At 59.6% G+C, this 24,612-nt stretch overlaps 2 protein-coding genes across 4 annotated transcripts in view; one reads left to right on the plus strand and one right to left on the minus strand.

Annotated features, from left to right (window-relative positions):
• The window catches only part of SORCS2 (sortilin related VPS10 domain containing receptor 2), a 403,856-nt gene that overhangs the window by 174,109 nt on the left and 205,135 nt on the right, over positions 1 to 24,612 (plus strand). The window lies entirely within an intron of this gene.
• PSAPL1 (prosaposin like 1) lies at positions 4,719 to 7,277 on the minus strand (the record flags this gene model as incomplete). The annotated part of the gene is made up of 1 exon (XM_081051729.1): positions 4,719 to 7,277. One exon carries the CDS (start codon positions 7,275 to 7,277, stop codon positions 5,712 to 5,714), a length of 1,566 nt encoding a protein of 521 aa, XP_080907855.1. The 3' UTR covers positions 4,719 to 5,711.

Raw genomic sequence — 24,612 nt, forward strand, 5'->3', positions numbered from 1 at the left:
AGGAAAGGGTGGCAGTGGGCTGGATTCTCCCAGGGCCACCACGCTGGGCTGGGTCGGGGGGCTGCTAGAAGGGCCTAGGCTCCACTGTTGTCCACGTCCCTGGGCCCGTGGGAGTGTTCATGCCCTGTCCCCCATCTAGTCCAACCTCTTCAGGTTACTAACAGAAGGGAAACTGAGGCAGTCCAGTCCTGGAGACTCAGCCCGGAGCTCAAGCCTCCAGTCTCCAGTGGGGTCACCCCCTGGTGTTTCCCTCACAGATCAGGAGGGACAGAAAGTGTTGTGGTTTTAATTTCCCAGCTGGTTTCGTCAGCAGGTTCTTCCCCAAGAAGAACCTCCCTGAAAGCTCTCCCCGTTGCTGCTGCGTTTGGCCACACACCCGCAGCGGGCTGTGGAGGCAGCTGCTCTTGAGCCAGGGCCCCTGTTTATCTTGGGGAGAAATCTCTGGGTCGAGGCCCACTGTTCCTGAGACATCTTTTCCCACAGTCAGTGGGAAATGCTTGCCTGGTGGCCCTGAGCCAGGTGGAGAGCCCGGGCCGCGGTGCTGGCCTCACCGGCCAGGGGCATCCGTCCGGCTCTCTGCTTACCTGTGGGTGGCCCCTGGAGTCTGTCGTCAAGCACCAGTGTTGGAGATGCCACTTGCACAGGGAAATCTCGGTCAGACAAGAGAAGACCCGCCCAGCCCCCCACCCCCTCCACCCCATCTCTCCCTCCCTCTCCCCTCCTGCCCCACTCCCCCTACCGCTGTGTCTGTCAGATTCTCCCAGGCAATTTCGTCATTTAGACTGGACTCAACAGGCAGGTGTGTATGGTGTATCTGGCCACCGGCTCTTGTAGGCCAGGTTGGTGAGTTGAGGCCCTCCCGTGTCCCTGGTAGCAGGGAGAGAGAGCAAGCTTCCGGCAGCGCGGGGAGCGGGTGGCATCAAGTCGGTGGGATAACAAGTATTCTGCGGTCGTGTGTGCACGGCAGTGGGGTGAGCCCCGATATGGTCACCCCACTTCATCCTCAGCCCGACCCCGAGGGAGGGGTACCTTTACTATCCATGTGTACTCCCAGGGAAAAGGAAGCTCAGAGTTGTTACGAACCTCGCCCAAGGTCACAGCTGTGAGTGGCAAAGCCTGTCCCCTTCTGCTCTGCTGTGTGGCTCTCAAGAGTCCTGTCTGTTTCAGAAATGTCCCCTTGTGCTGTGATGCCTGTCCCCCCATAACAGTGGGCACACGGTGAATCGGGGATGTTTCAGAGAGATGGGGCAATGAGGATAGCCTTCCTGGGGAGGCCACAGAAACTGGGCCATCCTGACAGGAAGGTGTGGGTGGTGGCAGGAGCCGGGAGGCAGGGCCGTCTCTGGGTGCAAGAGAATGAACACCTGACATTGTTGCTCTCGCATGGCCTCTCCAGGCCGGGGCCCGACGTGGAGGCTTCAGATGTCCTGAGCAGAATTCCGGCATGGTTTGAGCCTCGAGGATACTGCTACAGGCGACTGTATCTCATGGGGGGTACAGAGCACTTCCTGTGGGCCTCTTGGTCAGAGGAGAGCAGACCTCAGGTGGGGATGGTGGGGCACCGGCCCCTGAAGGCCTCTGAATAGCCCAGCGCGTTTCCTGCCCCATCCCTTGTGTTGGAGCCAGACCCTAGTGCAACTAAACTTGGGCTTGGGCCCCCAGGCGAGACACCGTTCCTATCTGGGCACAGAGTTTTGGCCTGTCCGGAGCCTGCTGGCCAGGGCATGTGCAGTGTCCCTTCCTTACCAGCCCTCTGGCACCCAGGTTGGGAGTGAAGCAGAAAGAATGGCAATTTGAGTCAGGGGCCCTGGCCACCTACCCCCCACCCTCACTTCTGAATTCCTGTAGGGGGGCAATGAGATGGGACAGAGTTCCTGAGTGGGGGCAAGTGAGAAGAGCGGTGGGGTGGGGAAGGACCCAGGAGCTAGAGTGTCCGTCGTTCAGGGACCGGGCAACGCTGCCTTTGCCAGCGACCCTCGTGGGGGCAGGGAGGACACACTGATGGAGAGGGGTAGTGGGCATTCACCGGGGTCTGCTTGGAGGGCGGCTTGGGGAGGAGAGGAATGCCTGTTCACACCCAGGCCCAGGCCAGCTGTCAGCTGTGGGTCCTCCGGACGCAGCCCTTCTGGCCCTGGAGGGCACTGTTGTCTACCCAACGTCCCTGGGAAGGCAGTTGGAACTAAGCAGGACCGATTCGCTTTCATTTATTGAGAGATGGAGTGTTCATATTTTATACCTGGGAGGTCCCGCCGTGGCTCGGCCTTCTCAGAAGCATCTGAGCGTGTGGTAACGTGCAGCCCTGGTGGTCTCTGCCCACGAAGGGCAGGCCAGAGGGAGATTTAGGCTGAAATGATGGTCATATAGAGCCAGTGTTTGTTAATTCATCTGACAAACAAACACTCCTGGGGCCCTGTCCTAAGCTCCTGCGTCTTAGGAGATGGGAACACGGTGGGAACCACTGAGGCAAAGCCCTGCTCTCCTGCAGTTTGTGCTGCACAAGGGGAGACAGACCACAAGTAAGATAAATTAGTGACATCAGCAGTGTGTCCCAGGTGGTAAAGGCTGAGGGACAAAGAAGCTGGGAGCAGAGCTAGGAAGTGCTGGGTGGGACCCAGACTGGACCTTCTGGGAGGACCTGGGAGGTGACCGGGGGGATGTGGAAGCAGGAACCCAGAAGGTGCCTGCTGCACTGGTCCTCCAGCAAAGGGACTGGTTTACAAAGTACTTCCAAAGCCAGGAGTCGTTTTTGGGATTGCTGGGGCCATTTCACAGACACGAAGACTGAGGCAGAGAATGGAAGGGCTCATCTGTTTCAGCCATGCTGGGTTGTGGTGGAGTTAGGATTCTGGCTTTGCACAAAACTGCCTGTACAGCCATGAGCGCACAAACACGACACATACCACAGCCCCGGCCCCCGAGCTTGGGGAAGATGGTGAAGTCACGAGCACTCAGCCCGGCAGACGCTTTCCCATGCCCTCCACTCCATGGTGGGGACTGGAGTGGGGCAGGGCTCCCCAGGCCGGCTGGGTGTCCCGACACCCCTGCACGCTCCCTCTCATGGCTGCAGCATTGCCAATCAGCTAATGTACCATCCCCCAGCTTTCTAATCTAAAAGGAATTTGATGAGGGAAACGATAAAACAGCAGCCAGAGACCGGTTAAGGGGCTCACTCGGGGAAAGTAAATGGGCCGTATCAGACCTGAAATCACAGTGTGTGTTAAGTGGAAGATACGTAAAAAGAAAACAGTGAAAAGGTTTTAAGAGGCAGGCTACAAACGTGGCAAGACAGGCAGATGTCTAATGGGAGGACTGGATTTTAAAAGCCTCCCTCCCTGACTCTGTGCCTGCAGAGAGGGGCCCCTCCCATGTCATCATCTGTCCTGCCAAGGACCCCGCCCCCTCCAGAGGTAGGGATCGCCCACAATTTTAGGAATGAGGAGACAGGCTGAGGTCAGGGAGTGGTGGGGTCAGGATGTGGATTCCAGCCTCTCGAGTGCAGTGGGTGTGGGGTCAGAGGTACGGGGCCACACTCCTGGCTCTGTGATCTTGAGCCAGTTACTGAACCTCTCTGGTCTCTGTTTCTGCCTCTGTGAAATGGGATGATAACGGTGCCTGTCTCGTGGTAGTCGTGGAGGGGGAGGGATGAAGCAGAGCTGTTGAGGCAGTACCTGGCCCGGCCGTGTAGGAAGCCCTCTGTGGATAAGCAGCAGTCACTGTCCTCAGATGGCCATCACACAAGGGGAGCTGGCTGCACTTACATGCAGCCTCAGCTATGCGGCGTGTCAGTGGGAGCAGCTGGCTCCCGGCCTGGGGTGGGCTGAGCAGAGGGAAGGGGCCTGTGGAGACCCCACCCCACCCGCCCACCACAGGAAGCTTTGGGTTGGGGGAAGGAGGGTGAGATCAGGGCTGAAGGGTCCAGGATGGCATCTCAGCCCTGCATGGGTGGGGCACCTGTGAGATGTGGCACTCCCCTCCTGGCCTCTCACAGGCCAGCCATGTGTGACCAGTGACACCCCAGGAAACTGTGACCTGTCACACAGCTGTCAGCAGGTGTCCCCCAGACCAGGCTAGAGGAGGGGCTACAGCTCCATCCTGTCACAGAGAGGAGACCCCCGCTGGTAGACCGACAGCCTCCAGGACCAGTCCTGGGGACCTTGGCTCCTGCATGGTCTACCGGTTTGAGAATCCTTCAGTTACCAGAGTCTGACACAGAGCTGCCTTCTTGTGGCCACATCTGGGCCCTGGGGCTAGCGGGCCAGCGTGGTCACCAGCCCTTTGCTGCCCTCATTGAGGACAGGGCTGACCAGTGGGTCCAGAGCCAGCCGCAGCCCTGCCAATGGTCGGGACATTTACCTGAGAGCTCAGGTGTGGCCTTTTGGAAAAGAGCACCCACTTAGATCCCTGCCCACTTCTCCTGTTGTTCAGAGGATTCATCTGAAGGTGACAGCAGGCCTGGCCTGGCCTCATGTGAAACACAGACATTAGAGCACCTTCTAGATGCTAGCCCAATGCTCAGCGTGACACACACTGGGGTCGCACCCGTGACTGTCCCCAGGGCGCTGGCAATGTTCTGGGGAGAACGATGACCACAGCACCACGCAAGAGGAAACCAGTGAAGGTCTAAACCAGGCAAAGAGCTCAAGGCAGGCTTCCCGCAGGAGGGGACACCTGGGTGAGGCCTGCGTGAGAATGAGACACAGCAAACACCGGTTGGAGACGCTTTGGTTTATTCCGTACTTGCACAGCCAGGTTCTTCTGTGGACCCTCGCTGGGTTGTGCCGGCCCCCGCAGACCGGTGGGCGTGGTCTCTGTGGGAAGAAGCTCGCGGACATCTCCTTGAATTGTGTCACTGTCCCCATGAGACAGGTCTGATCACCCCATTCTACAGATTGGAATACGGAGGCTCTGACAGATGAAGGGACTTGCTCCACTGAAGGGCCCCGCAGCCGCAGCTCCACTCGGGCCCCTGGGCTCTCCCGTGGGCTCCTACCTGGCATATCTTTCTCTCCTCGTTTAGAGACCTGCCTGTTAGCAGGGCAGCCAAGAGTCCAGGGTACGAGGAGAGGGTCCTGTGGTGGGCAGAGGCATCTGAAGGCCTGCTTGAGCCCAGGCACCCTGGGAGATGTGCTTAAAGCCCCAGCCTCCTCCCCAGAAAGGTCCGCAGACACACCTCACACACACCTTCAGGACCACCCCCTGGGACGCCAGTTTGAGAAGCTCTGGCCTGAGCAAGTGATGGTAGTCATGGATGAGACCCAGCCCCCGGCCCAGCTGTTTGACAAGAGGGATGGGCCTCACCTGTGATGGCCCCTCTCACCCGCCCTCCACCCCTGCCTCCGGTCACCCCAGCGAGGACCCCAGCATGGCTGCCAGCGGGTGCATTCATCTGCAAGGGGAGCACCGGAGGCCAGTGCAGGCCCCTCACGTGGCCAGCACCAGCCCAGTCACGGAGACTGCGGGGCTTCGGCCGGGTGGGGGTGGGCACAGGCCATTGGCATGGCCACATGGCATGGTTACTGAGACAGGGCGGGGCGTCCCACCTCCAGCCCTGCCCCGCTGCAGCCTCCCCCCGGAGCCTTAGTTTCTCGTCTGTGGAATGGGAATGGGGACAGCACCCACCTCGCCAGGTCCCTGTGGTTGGGATTCAAGGAGATAAGGGCCTCCCAGATGGACCCGAGCAAGCGCTGGGTCACTGGCGGCCGCGGCTGCGGTCACGCATGTGGCCCTGCATGGAAGCGCGCCACTTTCCAGATGTGCCGCTGGCAGTGCTCCACGGCGCCACACAGCTCGGCCGTCTCCTGGCTCCCACACCAGAAGTTCGGGCCCATGACGCACTGGTCGGTGCCCAGCAGCGGCGTCCTGGGGGAGTGGCAGGCGCCCATCCTCGTGCACAGGGCCGTGGGGTCCATCATCTCCATGAGGGTCGCGATGAGCACGGGCTCGTACTCGTTCACGAAGCGGTTACACTGGATCATGTAGGGCAGCGGCAGGATACTGCAGCCGCCCTTGAAAGCCGCCAGGATGTTGCGCTTGGTGCTCTTGCGCTCCAGGCTGCGGGACGACACGCCAAGCAGCCTCTTGCACCCGTTGCAGAAGGTACCCTGGTTTTCACCGTCCAGCAGGGGCGGCAGTGTGGTCATGTGGGGCCAGCGGATGTCCCGGGCCCGCCTCTGGCTGCTGCAGAGCCGGACCGCCTTGCATATGTTCTCCGGGTTGACTCTGGTCACCATCTCCATGATGGAGGGGCTGTAGGTGTCCACCAGGGTGACACACTGCTGGGCGATGGCATCGGGCATCATTGAGCATAGACGTTCCAGGCCGTGGCTGATTAAGGCCTCCGTGCTGTTGGACTCCAGCCACTGGTCCAGCTCCTGGATCACTTGCAGACACACCTCGCAGGTCAGGCCGGCCTTCATCTGGACCTCGCTCATCTTCCTCGGGGACTCCAGGGAAGGGACCCTGTTCGTAGCCGCCACATGAGCCCGGTGGGTGGGGCCCTGCGGCTCCTCACAGAAGCCTCCCAACCTGCAGGTCTCCTCTGGGCGGACAAACTTCAGCGTTCGCTCAGCCGGGGCAAGAAAGCGCAGAACGTAGATCTTGCAGAGGAGATCCAGGTTGGGCCCCAGGGACTCACACTGCTGCTGTGTGGCCGTTTCCACCAAGCTGGACAGGTTGGAGCCCACAGCCTCCTGGAGCCGGCTGACCAGCCGGACACAGTCCTGGCACGTAGCGTCCTCAGGGGCCTGTGGGGGGTGGAAGCTGAGGGGCCCATTGGCCAGAAACGGGGCCACCACCTCGGATGTGTCCTCCTCGGACAGTGGCTCCTCCACGGCGGCCGGCTGCGTCTGCAGTGGCCGGCACAGGGTGAGTGCAGCACACACTTGTGCTGGGGTGCTCTCCGGGGACCCCCAGAGCATGTTCAGGATGTCCGAGCTGTGGGCGTCCACCATCCCCTTGCATCTGGCTGAAGAGTTCTGGCTGGGCAGCCACTCACACGTCTTGGTCACCAAAGCCAGGATGTCGGTCTCCGTGGCGTTGGGGTTCAGCCCGTTGCTGGCAGCAGCCGTCACATCCAGGCACACGTCGCAGGGCAGGGACCTGGCGGTGGGCTGGCTCCACACGGCGCTGCGGCAGAGCCCCACGGCACCGCACCTGGCTGCTGCCTGCAGGTCCTGACACCACAGCGCCGAGCCCTTGGCACACTCCTGGGGGCCTGAGATGGGGCTGACCAGGGCGGCCCCCAGGAGGCTGGGCAGGAGAAGCAGGGCGCGGAGCATGCTGCTCAGTGACTCTGCAGCTGCAATGTGCCTGGCAGCCCAGCTGCTGCTATAAACCCACGTCTCCCGCCGGGGCCGCGGGCAGTTGTACCAGGGCCCCGCCCTCCAGGCCGCCTCCCAAAGCCTGACTCACACCCTGGCTTCCCCACACGGGCCTCCTCGTGGCAGTGCCCTCTGCCTGGCACACCATTCAGCTCTTCTTCCCCTGGACTTCTTTATCAGAACCAGCTTGTATTGGAACGAAGCACAACTCGGACTCCTTCCCCGGGAAGCCCCCCTGCCCCCGCCCCCCCGCTGCAGCAGCTTCCCGGGGGCGCAGTCCTGTCCCGACTTGTTGGCAGGGCTGGGTCCCCTCCTAGAACGTGACCCCCAGGGGAATTTCTGTCCCCCTCTGGGAGGCACATAAAAGCATTCCATCCTTTGTTTCTTTCTGCCTGAAAACTAAGTGAGTTCAATGCCTGGCCCACTCCTCAAGCTGCCGTCTTCTATGTTTGGCCTTTGGGGGCGTGCCTGGCCAGCTCTGCCTTGGCTCTGGTGCTCGCCGCTTTGCTGTCTGGGGGTGTCCTTGTAGAACCTTATGTCTTCATCTGCCATGAGAGTACCCATCGACCCCCCAGGACTGGCCATGGGCATGAAAACCACCAGCAGCGTGGGTTCCTGGGCCCAGGCAGTTTCTTCCTGCGGGAAACCTGGCCAAGCGTGGGCTGCAGCAGTGGGCGTGAAGGTGTTGGTTGAAAGTGCACCTACACAAAGGGGCTCGTTTCATTCCTGTCGTTTGTTCTTTTTCTTCCTTAGTTTCTAGAAGAGTCCTCAGGCAAGAGTCAGCACCTGGCAGAAACAGTCGGGCCCTGTTTATCAGATGGAGAATTCCAAAGCCAGGCTGCCTCTGGCCTGAGTTCCCCATGGTCACTGTCCCCACTGCGCCGCACGGGGGTGGATGGGTCAGGGGCCCGAGGGTAGGGGCTGCGCTGGGGCCACCTGCGCCCCTCGCTGTGTATGAGCCCCTCACGTGGTGCCCTGGCTCAGATTCTGGGGCTCCGAGTGCTCCGTGGGAGCGCCCTGCACCCTAACTTTGTGGGCCAGACATCGAGACCCAAGACGACAGCAGCTCGGGTGGAGGAATGAGGACAGGGCTGTTCCATCTGCCCTCCTCCCGCTGGGCGGGGTTGGGAAGAGCATACGGGTTGGGAAAACTGGATTTGCTCACCTCGTCACACCACTTCCAAGGACTGCGATTCCTTTGGACTGGAGGCCGGGATGGCCCCAGGGACAAAGTGATACTGGCCTGTCTCAGCTGCAGGGATGGCAGCTGCGGAACGTCCTTCGTCACCAGGGCGGGGCTGAGACGTGGGCTGTTCTGACCCAGAGGTGCCTAGGGCAGGCAGGTGTTGGTTCATGTCCGCACGCGTTTCACATGCCAGCTCCTTCATTCAGTGCATCTCCTGACACTGTGGGCACCAGGCTCGTCCCCCAGGGACTGTGGGCACCAGGCTCAACCAGCAGGAGGCCCTGCCCCGTGGTGACAATGGCCTGTGTCTCCTGCGTGGCCCTCACGCTCCCTCACCATCTAGCCCCACGTCGCCGCCTCGGGCTCCTGCCTCAGAGACTGACCTCCCAGAGGCTGGAACGTTCTCATCTTGGCTTCCCTCGGGCCCAGTGCGCCACTGTTGAAATACAGAATTTGTTGTTTATTTTTTAAACGTATATAGGAGCCTTTTCTTTTGGACTTTCTAATTTTTAACTTTGTATTGAAACAGTTCATGCCCATAGGAAAAGGCACACATTATAAGTGTTCAGCTCAGTGAAGGGCCACAAAGTGCTCCAGCACCTGGATCCAGACAAAATAACGAGAATTCCCAGCAGCCCCCCGTCACCTGCCGATGAGCCCCCGTGTCCCACCTCCTTCCTGGAACCACCAGCCTTGCTATTTGCTGTCTGACTTGTTTGGTGCAATGTTGTGTCTCTGAGATCCGTCCGTGCTGCCGTGTGGAGTTGTGCTTGGGCAGTCTCACTCTGTAGAATTCGGGGTGACTACACCCCAATTTCTTTATCTGTTCTTCCCTCAATAGGCATTTGGGTCATTTCCAGTTTGGAGCAGCACCGACAGTGCTTGTGTTCGAAGGCACACGCATGCCCATCTCTGCTGGGTGTTACAAAGGAGCGGAATGGCTGGGGTCAGTGTGCCATGGTGGTCCCACTGCCCTCGGCATCTTCTTTATTCTGATGTAGTTTCAAACTTAGAGCACAGCTGCAAAGGTAGTCAAGGAGCCCCTGTGACTCCTCAGCTACATTGGCGCCATTTGCTTTGGGGTTCTCCCCGTCTCTCGCCCTCTCTCCCGCCCTCCCACCTGGCTGTCCTCACACACATATATTCAGATACTTTTCCCTAACCTTTTGGGAGTAGGTTGGAGACATTGTCCCTTTACACCCCGTCTCCTAAGGACTAGGATATTCTCACATCATCACAGCGCATGTGTCACATTGAAAATTGTAATGTTGATACAATGCTGTCGTCTAACCCACAGCCCACGTGTGTTCCCTGGGACCAGACCACAGTTGAGCTGTCCCTGCGGCTTGGCACTGGGGAGGTCATGCATGTGGGGTTATTACACTATCTCTGCTCTGTACATTCTGGGCGACGGTTACGGGCACGGAATGTGTTTCTGGGCACACATGGGTGGGCATCGAGTGGAGGGCTTGTTGGCGCAGGGGTTTGTATGTGAGCAGGAGCTGTCACCCAACAGCATCACGCCACATTGCGCTGGGTTCAGTCCTGTAGAAAATGCAGGAAATGACAAGTACTCATCTGCCACCCACAATTTAACAAATGGCAGGGTTTGCTTAGTTTTTATAAATTCCATTTATTTATGAAAGTTATTTACTTCTTCTTTCCAAGGTCAGACAAGCCTGGACACATGGAGTTAGGGGGTGGGAGGGTTGTGGGGGGAGCCCTTATCTGGAGCCCGGCTCAAGGAGGGCGAGCAGAGGAGGGGGGCGCACTTAGGCCTGTTTCAAGGAGCAACAGCTTTGAGAGGGATTCAGGAAGGTTTCAACATTGGCCGCCCTGCTGAGGAGGCGGCAGGAGCTGGCCCTGTGTATACAGAGTGACAGGGACATGCAGCTCCAGCCCCAGCCCGCTGGGCTTATGGCCTGTGTTCTGGGATGTCTGTCCAGAGAGAGCTCTGGCTTCTTCTCCCATTCCTTCCGCTGCGGCCATGCCTGACGCTCCCCTGTGCCACTCCCAGGCTGCCTCTTTCTCTGTGCCCTTCGTCTGGGTGACACTGCTGTGCCCTGCCCAGGACCCACCTGTACCACCAGGCCACGTGGGGACCTGGGGGTGGGTTTCACACAGTCACTCCTTTCACACGTATTTTCCTGTCCCCTGGGATGAGCTGGGCGCTCATTGTGGAAGAAGACAAATGAGCACCAGATATTCTGGTGTGGAGGACAGACCAGGAACGAGGAAATGCTAAGTGACCACTTTAATGTCAGGTGATATGTATCCCGTGGATTAAGAGAAAGCGGGATAAGGGCAGGGAGGCGGGAAGCTGCCGTGAGCACTGCGCTTCGTAAAGTGGACGCCCAGGAAGGAGCCCGGCAGGGGTGAGGCCCCCAGGTGGGTGCATGCTGCCCTTTGTGCAGCGGCCAGGAGGCAGGGGGGCTCCAGAATCTACGGAGTGCAAGGCTGGACAGCCCCCCCCTGCCCCCTCTTTGCCCCCCCCCCCCCGCCGCTGATCTCCCCAAGGAGCCATTGGCTGCTTCTGAGAAGGCGCACGTAGGATTTATATGAGTACTGTCTTTGTGAAGTCTGGGGGAGAGGGCACCCCATGTGACGAGCCCGAGGTCAGGGTCACAGTCTCCTCTAGGACAGCACCCCAGCCCACCGGAGAGCCCCTGGGACGCCACGCCCGGGCTGCAGAGCCAGGCCTGGGGTCCACAACGCAGAGGCCGAGTGTGGCCTGGCAGGGCCCGGCAGCGCATGGAGGCGGCCAGGGCGAGGTGAGGGCTGCCAGGGAGTGGAGTGGGAGGACATGAGTCACACCGGAACCAGCGGGAGTGGGGGTGTGGGTGAGCCGGGCAGAGGGAAGGGGCAGGCGCCGGGCGGTGGGACCCTGGGCAGGGCTAGACGAGGGCAGTGCCATCAGCGCCTGCCGCCAGCACGACGGTGGAGATGGGACTTCCCACCGAGCTCAGATAAGAGCGAGATCGGTGAGTCTGCGAGGCCAGGGGAGCGCTGTCAGCCCTCCTCCCACAGAGACACATGTGTCCCTGCAGGGATGGAGGTGGTGTTTGTAGGGCAGCAGAACCTGTAGGGTGCTTGTCATTCCACAGATGGGTGCTGTGTGTCATACAGATGGGGGCCCCTCTGCATCTCCAGTTCCAGCTGAACCGGCGCCCCCACCTGGGACTGGCCGGCCTCAGACGGGTCAACCCCAAGGACTCGGTTTGCCCGTAACAGAGGGGAGAGACCGTGCCCTTGGCCAGCACCAGCACTGGCAGCCAGAGCCTGAGACCGCAGGTGCAGGGGTGGCCGCCCTCGGGAGGGTCCTTCCTACCGCCTTCTAGATTCTGGAGGTGACTGGTAATCCGTATGTCCCTGGGCTTGTGGCTGCGTCACACCAATCTCTGCCTCCCTCCTCACAGGCCTCTCCTGTGTCTGTCTCTCGTCTTGTTATAAGGACATTCGTCATTGGATTAGGACCACCTTAGTCCAGTGTGACTTCATCTTAACCAGCTACACCTACCAAGACCCTGTTTCCAGATAAGGTCACATTCCCAGGTGCTGGGGGTTAGGACTTCAAGCACACTTTTAGGGGACACAGTTCTTCCCATTCACAGCATAACCTTAACCTTAACCTCTGGCTGTGATTTGTATCCAGCCTTGGCCCTGGGCAGCCTGGAGGCAGAGTGGCCGCTGCGCAGACAGCCTGTGGGGTTAGGGTGAGCACCTGGGAGTTGGCGGAGCACCTGTGACATGCCCCGGACACTGTTCGTAAAGCTCTTCCTAGCGCACAGCAAGGCTCCTAGGAGTGGAGCTCAGCTCTGGGACACACAGGCCGGGGGTGGGGTGGGGGCTCTGAAAGGCAGACCCGTGTTCCAGTTTCTCCAGCCACAAAGCCTAGGGAGGCACTGAATCTTCCAGCCGCAGTCACCCCAGCTCCAGGCACTCAGGAGCCCTGTGACATTGGAGAGGCCGAGGGTGGGCTGGGCATCAGGACCGGAGACCAGAGAAGCGGAGGCATGTCGGGTCTTTGGGACTGTGAGGCCCAGGGCCTCAGACACATGCCTGCAGAGCCCGGAGGCCTTGGTCCTGTTCTCAGGATGCCGACAGAGGGTTTCCCGTGGTCAGCTCTGTTGCCTCCCTCCCCAGGCCCAGCTTCCTTCCAGCACATTCGAAAGCTCACACAGGTGCTTTCCCACAGGTACCCTGCCTGGTGCCGGGCGTGCCGGCGTCCCCGGGCCCGGCTAAGCTCCAGGACCCTCTTAGCGTAGCAAGGTCCACTCCACCTGCCCATCCCTCGGAGGGTGCCCGTGGGAAAGCATGTGTGTGAGCTGGCAGGACCTCGCCTGCAGGGAAAGTAGGTTATTTCACCCCCACGGGCAAAGGGAGAAACTGGTGACATGGACAGAGTTCTCCTTACTCTATTAGAAGAGGGAAAAATAAGACGATCTGAGAGCAAATGGCTTGTACCTTACTTGGTTTACTTTCTTGCATAGATTCAGCAGTTTTTACTGAGCACCTATTATGTGCTGAGTGCCATTCTAGGTACTGGGGATATTTGAGATAATGAAACGCACAGAGCCCCCACGCTCCTGGAGTGAGTGGAAGAAGCAGAAATTAAACCCCAAATGTAATAAACATGAGCCGTGAAATGGGAAAAGGTGATAAGTAAGGGGGAGACAGCACATGGATTGTGGGGAGGGGTCTGGAGTGGGGGTGCTCAGGGAAAGCCTGTGTTTCAACAGTATTTCAGTGAAAGCCCGGACAAGGTGTAGGTGAGAGCCAGGTGGTGTCTGTGGGAGGTGTGCTGCCCGCAGAGGGACCCGCCTGTGTGAGGTCTGAGGCAGGTGTGTGGGCAGGAACAGCAGGGAGGCCAGGATGGAAGCCGGAAGTCAGAGGCCGCTGCAGGGAGCCAGGTGAAAGGCCACGGGGGCCTGAGTGGCCGCAGTGGGGGACAGGCCGTGGACTCTGCATGTGCCTGGAGCAGAGCCAGCAGGATGTGCTGGCTGGAATGTGGAATGTGAGAGGCAGGAGTCAGGGGCACGCCAAATGTTTGACCTGGCCAACTGGGGAGCCGGCCTGGAGGAGGGAGATCAGGCAGATCTGTCAGGCTGTTGTTGTGACATCCAGTTGAGAGGCAGGTGGCTGAGGCAGGGCGGGGCTCGGAGGACAGAGAAGGGACACTGGGGGGGGGGGGGAGGGACAGACAGAGAAAGAGACAGAGAGAAGGGGAAGAACGGAAGCCCAGACTTGCATGATGGGACAGCCGGCTCTCCTCCCAGGGAGAAGGGTGGGTTGGAAGAGGGTAAATGTGAACACAGGATGGAGGGGACCAGGGTGACAGCCTGTGGGACTGGGCAGCTTAAACAACAGAGATTTATTCTCTCCCAGTTCTGGAGGAAGAAGTCCGAGATCTGTGTGTGGGCAGGGCTGGTTCCACCGGAGACCGAGGGAGAGTCTGGCCTGTTCCTCTCTCCCAGCTGCTGGGGGTTTGCAGGCAATCTCGGGCGTTCCTTGGCCTGTCGTCAGACACGTTACCCCAGTTTCTCCCTGGGTCCCTGGGTCCAAATCCCCCATTTTATAAGGATACCAGTCATATGGGATGAAGGCCACCCTGCTCATCTTAACTAATTCCATCTGCAACTTAACCCAATCAGGCCACATCCTGAGGTTCCGGGGGTTAGGGCATCCGTATATGAATTTGGGGGACACATTTCACTCATCACTCATTACCATCCCTGAGTATCTGACTTTTGAGGGTGCATGCTGCGGATGCTGTAGGATTGCTCTCATGTGCTCAGAGTGTTGGGGCCACCAGCCAGGAGGTCACTGTGACCTTCCCTGAAGCCCGGGAGACTCCGAGGTCCCACTGAGCATCGTGAGATGGCGTCTGCCTCCCCCACCCAGGGGTGGGGTCCTGGCACACGGGAGGTGCCCATGACAAGGGGGTATGCCTCCTGTGATCCCTGTGCCTGCACACAGCGGGGGTGCCCTGATTTAGCACCCACTGTGCCAGGTGTCGCTTACCACGCCCACGTGGGTTACCGCACATGCAGTGATGGGGGGGCAGACCCAGCACATGAGGACCTGTATCCTTCCCGACGAAGCCACCAAGCCACTTGGAATGCCAGGTCGAGGGGCTTGGGGAAACGGCACAGCCTGGGTTGTGGCAGCTAATTGCAGGCTGAGGTTTCCCGAAACTTCAGCCTCGTTGTCTCTGTGGCCTGCCCCCTACCCCACTCGGCTGAACCGAGGTGCTGCCAGGGCTGGCCCTCCAGCGTGAAGGAGCTGGGCGAAGTCATTTCACCTGTCCTACACACGCCTGCTCTCTCAGATGAAATACAGGGTCTTAGAAGGACCCCCTAGGTCCTAAGGGGCTTCTGGGGCTCATCTGCAATAACTGTTATATGCTCATCGCTCCCCGAGAGGAGGTCACCAGGATGTGGGGGTGGAGGGCTAGACCACCTGACCGAGAGCAGGTCACACCGGTGTCCACGCCCCCAGGCCTGCTCTAGAAGGGAGGATCCTGCCAGTGCCCACTGAGGACCTAGATAAGTTCCTGGCACATGGTGAGCCTTCAGTACAGTGCCCATTGTCCCATTTTACAGATGGGACACTGAGGCTCAGAGAAGTTCAGAGCCAGGATTTAGACCTAGTTCAGCTGACCTTGGAATCTGCGCCCTTCCGTACAAGACACCCTGGCTGCCTTTTATTCCTGACCGGCTGATGTTTTAAGCCTACCCCTGCCCACCCCCCAGGGCTGTGTAAACTGTCTCCTGCTAAACAAACTTCAGAGGGGACTGCTGTCATTCATAGCCCTGGGGGGACTCTGTCCCAGCACTCAAATCTGTGACCTTGGGCTGGAATCAGTGTCTCTGTTCTAATGAGAATTTTCTGTTACAAACTGTGGGAACCGTGGGAACCAGAAGGACGGGGTGAAGCCAGTCCTGTAGCCCAGAGGTTGCCCCACCTCCTCAGCCCTTCCTGGGTACCCCCTCCCCTCTGTGCAGTTCACCAGCCCCTCAAGTGGCTGTGGTGACCTGACCGTGTGCAGTAGTTGCTGGTGGCCTCATCTCAGGGGGCAGGGGCCCGAGCCCCCTCCTGGGTCACGTCACTCAGTGACCTCTGCCCAGTTTGCCCATTGTGGCACTAACAGCTGCCAACCTGCCACCCCAGCCACTGGTTTGCGGAGGGTGTACCTGTGCCAGGTACCATGCCAAGGCCACCCAGGTATGCCCACGTGTCCTCAGCACAGCCCGGAGCGGGGCACCATGCCTGTCCCATTCCTGGCAGTCTGGGTGGGTAAGGAACCTGCTGCCGGTCACAGAGCTGATGACAGCTGCCCCCTGAATCCCCTCACTCTAGCTTTGGCTCCCTGAGGACACAGTCTTCCTCATATCTGTCCCCACACTGGGTCCTCTGCAGCCCCGTGACAGCCTAGGGCAGCAGGGATTATGTGTCCTGTTCTGTGGATGAGGAAACCAGGGATGGCTGCTACCAGCACAGGCCCCCATCTTCCCATCCAGGTCACGGTCTTCTCCCTCCATCAAAGGACCTGGAAGGCACTGGGGAGCCATGGGCGCTGCTTGAGCACAGCAGGCCTTGCTCTGTGGGCTGGGTGGGAGACTGAACCTGGCTCACAGTGCAGGCCAGAAGACCCCTCCTTAGCGGGCAGGCTACTGAGCGTTCGCTGGCTGAACGGCCGCCAGCTGCAGTCCTGCCCCCCCCCCCCAAGCAGCTCTGATTGCCCCTGAAATCGGCCTCTTAGCAACTGTTCTCCACAGGCACCCACTTGGGGACAGCATTGTGGGTTGGGGTCCCCTAGAAGGAGACCCTGAGACAAAGCACGGAGAGCAGGTGGTGTGTGGGAGGCAAAGGAGACACTTGAGGGGAGAGGGGCCTGAACGGGGACGCAGCAGCACACAGGCCACCCCCGTGGGGACGAGCTCAGTCCCCAAGTGTTCATTCTCCATGGCCGTCCACCACGGTACAGGGACAGGCCGCCCCTCCCGGGTCTCCCACAGTACCCCGGGAATCTGGCCTCCAGGGCTCCCCGCTCCACCTCTGTGCGGGCACAGTGACAGGCCAGGCCAGTTGTCCTGAAGTCCTGATGTCTGAGCCCGTTCAGTGACCTGACTGTTGGTTTGGACAGAAAGGCTCCACTCTGGGGGGAAGACGCGCCGTCAGAGGGCCGAGTGGGGGAGTGGGCTGGGGACAGATGGCGCCGCTCACTCAGCTCGGGGCTCCGGAACCTTCCCGAGATGCACCGCAGCGGGAAGGATGGGGTGGGGTCCCTGAGCCAGCGGCGGTGCCTGGACGGGGGCGCCGGGCTGCGTGGTGCTCAGGGACCTCACCGTGGCTGGTCCTCTCTTTCATTGTCCCTGAACCACACGCAGGACCCTTTAAATCCGATCCCTCCTTCTCCAGGACGAGGGATCGCAATATCCACCCTCAGCCATTTCCCGGAAGAGAAAACTGAGGCTCATAGAGATGGAACCACCTTCCTCAGGTTAAGCCAGTGTGTGTGCACCAGTCCTCTTAGATGCTGTCATTGCTATTTGTTTGTTACTCCCCGCCCGGAAAGAGGTCAGTTTCCTATGAGGCATAGATGCACAAGTCAGAAATAAAGCCGTCCATGTACTGGGCGCATGGACTTTAAAACACGGCCACCCGGGCGGCCCCTGCGGTCCTCGGGGCTGCGCAGCCAGCCAGGGAGGCAGGCTCAGGACCGGAACGCTGGCGCCTGCCACCTGCCAGGAGGACGCTTCTGCCCCTCAAAGATGGGTCCTAACACTAACACATGGCATTTAGGAAATAATTCAACTCGGGAAACAATGTAACTGACCCCTGTGAGCCTGGAGGACGTTAGACAGATGTTAACATTTTGTAAGTGGGTTTCGGGTTGTTGAAAGAAGTGCAACATCACACACGCAGCACAGGAGGCGTTTCCGCCCCGTCCCTCCCGACCGTGGGAGCTCCCAGGCGCATTGCCGTGTGTTCCACGCTGATCCGTGTTTTCATGGTTTTGCCGTCTGCCCGTGGTGAGAAATGGAGGTGCCACAGTGCTGTGTGCTTTCGATTGACCCGAGTGGCTCCAAGCTGACTGGCTGTCCGTGGCTGGCTCTTCTTCACTCAGAGTTGTGTTTATAGACGGAGCCCCGTTGAGAGGTGGGATTCCACTGTAAGAACAACCCCAGTTACCTGTTTGCCTTCACAGGGACACTTGGTGCTTTGTTCCCGTATTTTTGTTATTATGGCCGGTCTCACAGCCAGCGCCGTCACACAAGGCTTCTGGTGCACGTGCTGAGCCAGCGAGCATCCCAGGTATGGCCCTGGGGGGCAGACCGCTGTGTGGCCAAGGTGTGCTTCCAGCCCGGGCCAGCCAGGTGGACAAAGATGGGACTTCACGTTCAGACTGCTGCTTCCCTCCCCCTCCCCCCTCCCGCCCCCTCCTTCCCTCCCTCCCTCTCTCCCTCCGTCTCCCCTCCCTCCCTTCCTTCCCCCTCCGTCCCTCTCTTCCTCCCTCCCTCCATCCCTCCCTCCCTCCCTCCCTCCCTCCGTCCCTCTCTCCCTCCCTCTCCTCCTTCCCCCTCCCTCTCCTTCCCCCCTCCCTCCCTCCCTCCCTCTACCCTCCTTCCCTTCCTTCCCCCTCAGTCCCTCTCTTCCTCCCCCCTCCATCCCTCCCTCCCTCCCTCCCTCCCTCCGTCCCTCTCTCCCTCCCTCTCCTCCTTCCCCCTCCCTCTCCTTCCCCCCTCCCTCCCTCCCTCCCTCTACCCTCCTTCCCTTCCTTCCCCCTCAGTCCCTCTCTTCCTCCCCCCTCCATCCCTCTCTCCCTCCCTCCCTCTATCCCTCCCTCCCTCTCTCCCTCCCTTCCCTCTCTCTCTCCTTCCCTCCCTCCCTCCTTCCCCCCTACCCTCTTCCCCCTCCCTCCCTTCCTCCCCCCTCCCTCTCTCCCTCCCTCCCTTCCTCCCCCCTCCCTCTCTCCCTCTCTCCCTCCCTCTCCCCTCTGTCCCTCTCCCCTCCCCCCTCCCCCTTCCCCCTCCCTCTCCCTCCCCCCTCCCTCCCTCTCCTTCCCTCTCCCAGAACCTTCAGTGTAGAATTCACACAGACTGAACTAGACGCAAATCTTTCTTTTGCCACCAGCTTGTGGGGAAACTGGGGCAGCTTTCCACGTGGAGCTGTGCCTCTGTCTCCTGCCTGTAAGATGGGGTGATAATTCCCACTTGACAGGGTTGCTGTGACCTAGAGTTTTGCTCCAATAGGTGAGGGATGTGGCAGTGTCCAGTAAACGTTGGGCCTTGTCATTTGTTTGTTCACCGATTCCCTGACTCATTGATCTATTCCATCTACTCACGTGGGGGGACCTGTGTGCTAGACCCCTGGAGCCTCCCCCCATCCTGCTCTACACCCCCTTACTCAGCTGGCCCTGGAGCAGCCTTCTCTGGGGTGGATTGGAGCTGTCCCCAGCATCTTTGGCCTGGAAAATCGCTCTAGTTTTCCAGGAATCTGATGGCCTCCTCCCCCTAAAGCTTCACCAGCCAGACATTCCTCCACACCCAGGGGTCCCCGCGGGAACACCCCCTCTCCCCCACAGGGACATTCATGAGAAAGGCACTGGGGCTAGGTGGGGAGGGGCGGGGACTGGGGAAACATCTGGAAATTCTTGATCCTTGAAATTAAACAAATACCATTTACTCCCCCCTTACCACTCAAACAACCCAAAGAATGGGGCCCACGGGACAGGATGCGTGGGGCAGCCTTGTCTTCCTGTTTACAGTCAGGGTTTCACTGCTGGTGGAGGGTCTCGAGATGGCGGTGGGCAGGGCCTGCAGTGCCTGCCAGATGTGGGTTCTGGTTCCTGGCCTAGGGACCGCCTGTGACCTCAGGCCCACCTGATCCTCCCTGAACCTCGGTTTTCCCACCCGTGTCTGGGGCATTAGATGGGAGGGTCTTCTCTGATCCATGAAGCCTGCCTGGTGATTCTGGGCTGCCTGGTGTCACACTGGTGGGGGCCGCCCCCATGCCAGGGCAGAAATTAGAGACTCAGGAGGCACCATCTCCGTTCCCCACTCCCCAGCCGTTTCCCAGGCTGAGGTCCCAGCAGTGGTCAGGCCTCAGGAAGACCCTCTCCTCTTCATGCTTGCCCAGGAGTGGCCTGGCTAACCGATCCCACACACCAGGGTCTCCAGGGGCCCCCCACCCCAGTTACACCATCTGGGGCTCCTTCCCCCGCTGTGCCACACTGACCACAGGTCTGAGTTCTCTGCTTAATGATCCAATCTGTGGCTGCCCCTCCCACGACACATGTGCCCCAGGCATCCAGGGCTCTCCTATCTTGTGTCCGCACCTGGAGGGGGCCTGGCATGTGGAAGGCATTCCTTAGCCATAGAGTGAGTGAGTGAGTGAGTGAACGAATAAATGAATGAATGAATGAATGAATGAATGAGGGAAGGAATTAATAAGTGAGTGAATGAGTGAGTGAGTGAATGAATGAAGTGTCCTGGGGCCCAGGCCTAGGTCTTGTGCAGAAGAGTCAGCTGGGCCCGGTGACTGGGAGGCCCAGCAAACCAGCTGGGAGCTCTGGTGCAATCCACTACCTGCACTGTGCCTCAGTTTCCCCCATTCAGGATAGGGAGGTAGTTTCCAGGTTCTACCCACTCCACCTCTGACAGATACCTGAAGGGCACGCTTGTTCCCATGTAGTGCGAGTCACTGGGAATCCCCAGCTCCCAGGTCCACCTGTCCCCACCCTAAGGGTACAGGCCGGCGACAGGACCCAGCCCTCAGCACACCTGCCACCCCCTCGATGGAGTAGGGGTGTGCGTGCACAGAGTAGGACCGGTTCTGTGGTCTGGCTGGCGCGTGGTACACACAGCTGCAGGTGGGGTGGGGGCTGGGCTGTGCTAGGAAGAGCCTGGACTGCCCCCCTGAGGAACGAAGGCTTTGAGTCACAGATGGCCCGAGAGCAGAGGCCTGCTGGGCTAGCCCGTGACTCCCGGACCCCACTGTGCACGCTGGCACGGAGCGAGGGGCCAGACTGAGGCAGGAGCCCAGGGAGGAGGCTGGAGGCACGGTCCAGCCAGGGCTGCGGCTATGGAGGTGGGGAGGCAGCAAGGGGGCCGTGATGCTCTGTGCTTGGGCCCTTTGCCTGTCACTGTCTCGGGGGGGCCTGCCACACAGCCCTGAGGGCCCTGCTGGTGGGAGGCGTGTGTGTGCATGCCACAGCCTGAGAGAGAGTGAGAGAGACAGGAGAGAGGAGAGAGGCAGACGTGGCAGACCCCTGGGGCTGGCTCTGTAGCTGAGCCTTTACAAACGCTGTGTGAGGCCTGCTGACAAGGCAGGAAGGCAGCCCAGTGGCCCCGGTGCCACAGCCCTGTGACCTGCAGGATGAGGTGACTCAGGCCCTGGGGCTGACCCCCCCTGCCAGCCTGTCTCAGCTCACTCTCCATCTCTCTGTCCTCTTCCCTCCTCTGTCCCTTGGGTTTTTTAATCGAGGCCCTTTGTCACGCAGGCCTCCCTTTCCTGTCCTGGAAAAGGGGACAGTGAGCCTCTTTGCTGGGATGTGTGGGAAGCCCGGACACTGGCTGGTGTGGGCACTGCCAGGACGGCAGCCCACGGTGCTGCCTGTCACACAGCAGCTGGAACTGCTCTCCTGGGGCTGGGGCTGGGGCCAGCGTCAGATAGGCCAGACCAGCTGGCTTTGATCCTGTTTGGCGAAACCCTAAACTGGTTTCCTGCTGTATCTTTATTATCACCGGTGCCAGGAACTGGGGCATAAAGGGCGGTCTCCCAGGAGGCTCTGGCTTCTTGAGGGACAGTGAGTGTTTGGCCCCAGGCGCACAGCGTCTAAAAGAACCACGCCCCCCAGCAGGTGTTGCCAGAACTGTCCCAGGTGGGAGTTTATGACCCTCCATCTCAGCATGGCCCCTTGAACCCAAGGTGGTCTCAGGGACAGATAGGCCACTGGTTCGGGTTTCAGCTCTGCCCGCGCTCCTGCCTCCCTCAGATGGGCACATGCTGCCTCCTCTTCTCCCCCGGGAGCCAGCAGCACAGCCATGAGGACGGAGGTGGGATGTTAACTAGACTGTGGCACCAGGCAGACCTATCCTCCCCATACGCTGGGGACACCCCTGCCCTGCAGGTGGGATTGGGACAGAACATCAGGGAAGGGACAGTCGCTGAGTGGGGGCCGTTGGGCATCTCTCCTCCTTCCTTTGGAGAGAAGAGGCTCACCCAGGCAGCGGTGGCAAGGCCCTGCCCCCAATGCTGTGTGACCTCCCACAGGTTACTCAGCCTTTCTGGGCCTCCCATTCCTCCCCTTGGAGAAGCTTGTGGAAGGAGTTGCTTTGAGACCAGCTCTGAGAGTGTGTTCTGCCCTCCAGAACCTACCCCTCTTCTCCTCCCACGGGGCCCACAGTGAGGTGCCAGGTCCTGGGGCCCTTAGAGTGCAGGTTAGAATCACAGGGACCCTCTGGGTGGCCCCTCGCCCTGCCCTCCTCTCCTCTTGGTCTCAAAGCCTGTCATTCCTGCTCACCTGCAGCCCTTGCACCCCACCACTCCACCGCCACCCCACGATCTTGGCCCGCACTCCCCTGGGACATTGCAGCACCTTCCTCCTCCTGGACGGCAGGGGGTTCCCCGGAAGCTCTTGGTTCATACACCCCTGGCCAAGGCATTAAAGAACCCTTTCCAGACACCCCACGATTCTGTTCTTTGGGTTCCTTCCTGCACCTTTTCCTCTAAGTGCCACCTTCCCAGCACTGCTGAGCCTCGGTTCCTGCTGCGCCACCTTCTGGAAGGTTCCACACCCCTCTTCTTTGCTCGCCAAAAGCTAAGCTGTTTTCCAGGTCTAGCCCAAGCGGTGGCTTCTCCTGTGCAGCTTCTGGCCCTGAGCCTCTGCTGGTTGTTCACGCGCCGGACTCCTGGGCCGGACGGCGAGGTCCCCAGGGGCAGGGACAATGTGGTGGCCACATCTGTATCTCCAGTGACTTGCCTGCCTGGACCTCAGTTTCTGCTTCTGCAAAATGGGTCAATAACAGGACCCATTTTATAGGATTGCCAGGAAGACGGATGAGTGAACACGTAAGAATTAGAACAGCACCGGGCTTGGCCACGTAGGTGTCGGGGACTGTGTTAGCTTGCCAGGGCCGCCATGGCAGAGCACACAGAAACCTGTTTCCTCCCAATCCTGGAGGCTGGAAGTCCCAGGCCAGGGTGTCGGCAGGGCGGGTTCCTCCTGAGGCCGCTCTCCTTGGCTTGTAGGCGGCCGTCTTCTCCCTGTGTCCTTACATGGCCGTCCCTGTGTCCTGATCTCGGCTTCTTATAGGGACACCAATCACATTGGATTAGGGCCCACCCCAACTACCTCATTTTAAGTGACTCATCTCTTCCCAGACCCGATCTCTAATTGCAGTTACATTTCGAGGGGCTGGAGTGTAGGACTTAAATATTAAATATATGGATTTCAGGGGCGGGGGGTGGCACAATTCAGTCCATAGCTGGTGCTTGCTGATATCTGCGAGGTGAATGAAGGAATGGAGCTCTGCAAACAAGACACTCCCTTTCTGCTTGGGAAATCACAAAGGCAACAGAGGGCTGTCTCTGCTTTATATTCAGCGCAAGGGGCAAACCTTCCGTTACATGCATTTTCCCCCACCCAGACGCCTGTGTGTGGGGTGGGGGCGGGGGGGAGGAGGACTTCGTTTTGAGGACAGAAACTTTGATAAGAGAGAACGCTCCATGGCAGAGACAGGCTCTGAGGAAGCTGGGAAGATTTTCCCTAAGAATTTCATTTCTGTGACCATCAGCTCTGTCTCCACCTAGGACAGAAGGGGCTTTAAGTGCAGTCACTTGGATTTTCACTTACGTAACGGGAAGATGTTAGAACCTTGGGTTTGCCTGGCATTGAAGCTTTCCCTAGTGGCTGGGACCCTGGGGGCTTGCTGCTCTGTCACTCTCCCGCCGTTATCACACTGGGGAGCCCTGGGGTTGGGGGTCTGCAGACCCCATTCCCCACTCCACCCTGGCGTTTATCAGTCTTGATCTTTGCAGGCCCCTGCACTGCTCTGGCTCCATTTTGACCCTGGAAAGGGTGCATGCTGCGGCTTGTGTGGGTGAATAAGAGGGGGTCAAAAGGGAGGACCCCAAGCCCTGCGCCCAGCATTTCGTGCCTGGAAAGTTTAGCCCTGTGTTGGTGCCGACGTTTCTGTCCCTCTCTGCTCCTCGGGTCCCCAGGCCTTCCGTGGGGCCTGGCATAGAGTAGGTGCCCAACACGTAACACATATAGTGGTGCCACAGAGAGATTTCCCATCTCCCTCCACCCACCCTGGAAGGTCTTTTCTCTTCCCTAGCACCCCATTTGCTCAGCCTGGGTTCCAGCCTCACATCTCAGAGCTGCTCAGCCTCAGTCCCCGGCCACTTTATTCCAGAAAGGACACAGACAGCCCGGGGGCGGAGGCCCCAACTGCTGGTGGGGAAGGGATGACAGTGCTGTGATCCAAAGCAGCTTTCAGCCAGGGAGCCACGTGCCCCAGTGGACACTGCAGGCTGACAGATGTGGGCCTTGGGGGTGGCGGGGTGACTCGCCGCTGGGACTGCTCCAAATGCGTTTTCCTTCTGTGTCCCCACCTGACTCACTCAGAGTTCTTGGCCTCTGGGGAGAGACCAGGAAGAAAGGAAAACGGGAAGGTCCTTGTGTTTAGTTTTGCGCTAACATGTTCCGTCCACTTGCTGGGCCTCTGCAGAAGCTGGGCTGTGGAGGGGGGCCTGAGCTCCAGGGCCCCCCCCCCCACCAGCTCCAGGAGGTGACAGGGCCGGGGATCTCTGGCCTGCCGGTGCTAGGCTTCTCTTGGTGAAGGGTGTACCCCAAACAAACCTGCCCACTGACTTGGGTGAGTGGATGCCTGACGCCCCTCCGGGCACCATCGGTGGCACAGTACTGTAAAAATTAAAGGGAGGGAAGCACTTTCCAGGGAGAGAGATCAGAGACCAGCCTGTGCAAAGCACAGGGTCCCCCAAAAGCATTGCTGGGGGCAGTGCTGGCAGGGAACTTTGAGGTTGAAGGGCAGGGGCAGGGGGCCACAGGTGAGGGCACCGTACTGTGGGTACTGGGAA

This window comes from Rhinolophus hipposideros (assembly GCF_964194185.1).
Source record: "Rhinolophus hipposideros genome assembly, chromosome: 1".
NCBI lineage: Eukaryota > Metazoa > Chordata > Mammalia > Chiroptera > Rhinolophidae > Rhinolophus > Rhinolophus hipposideros.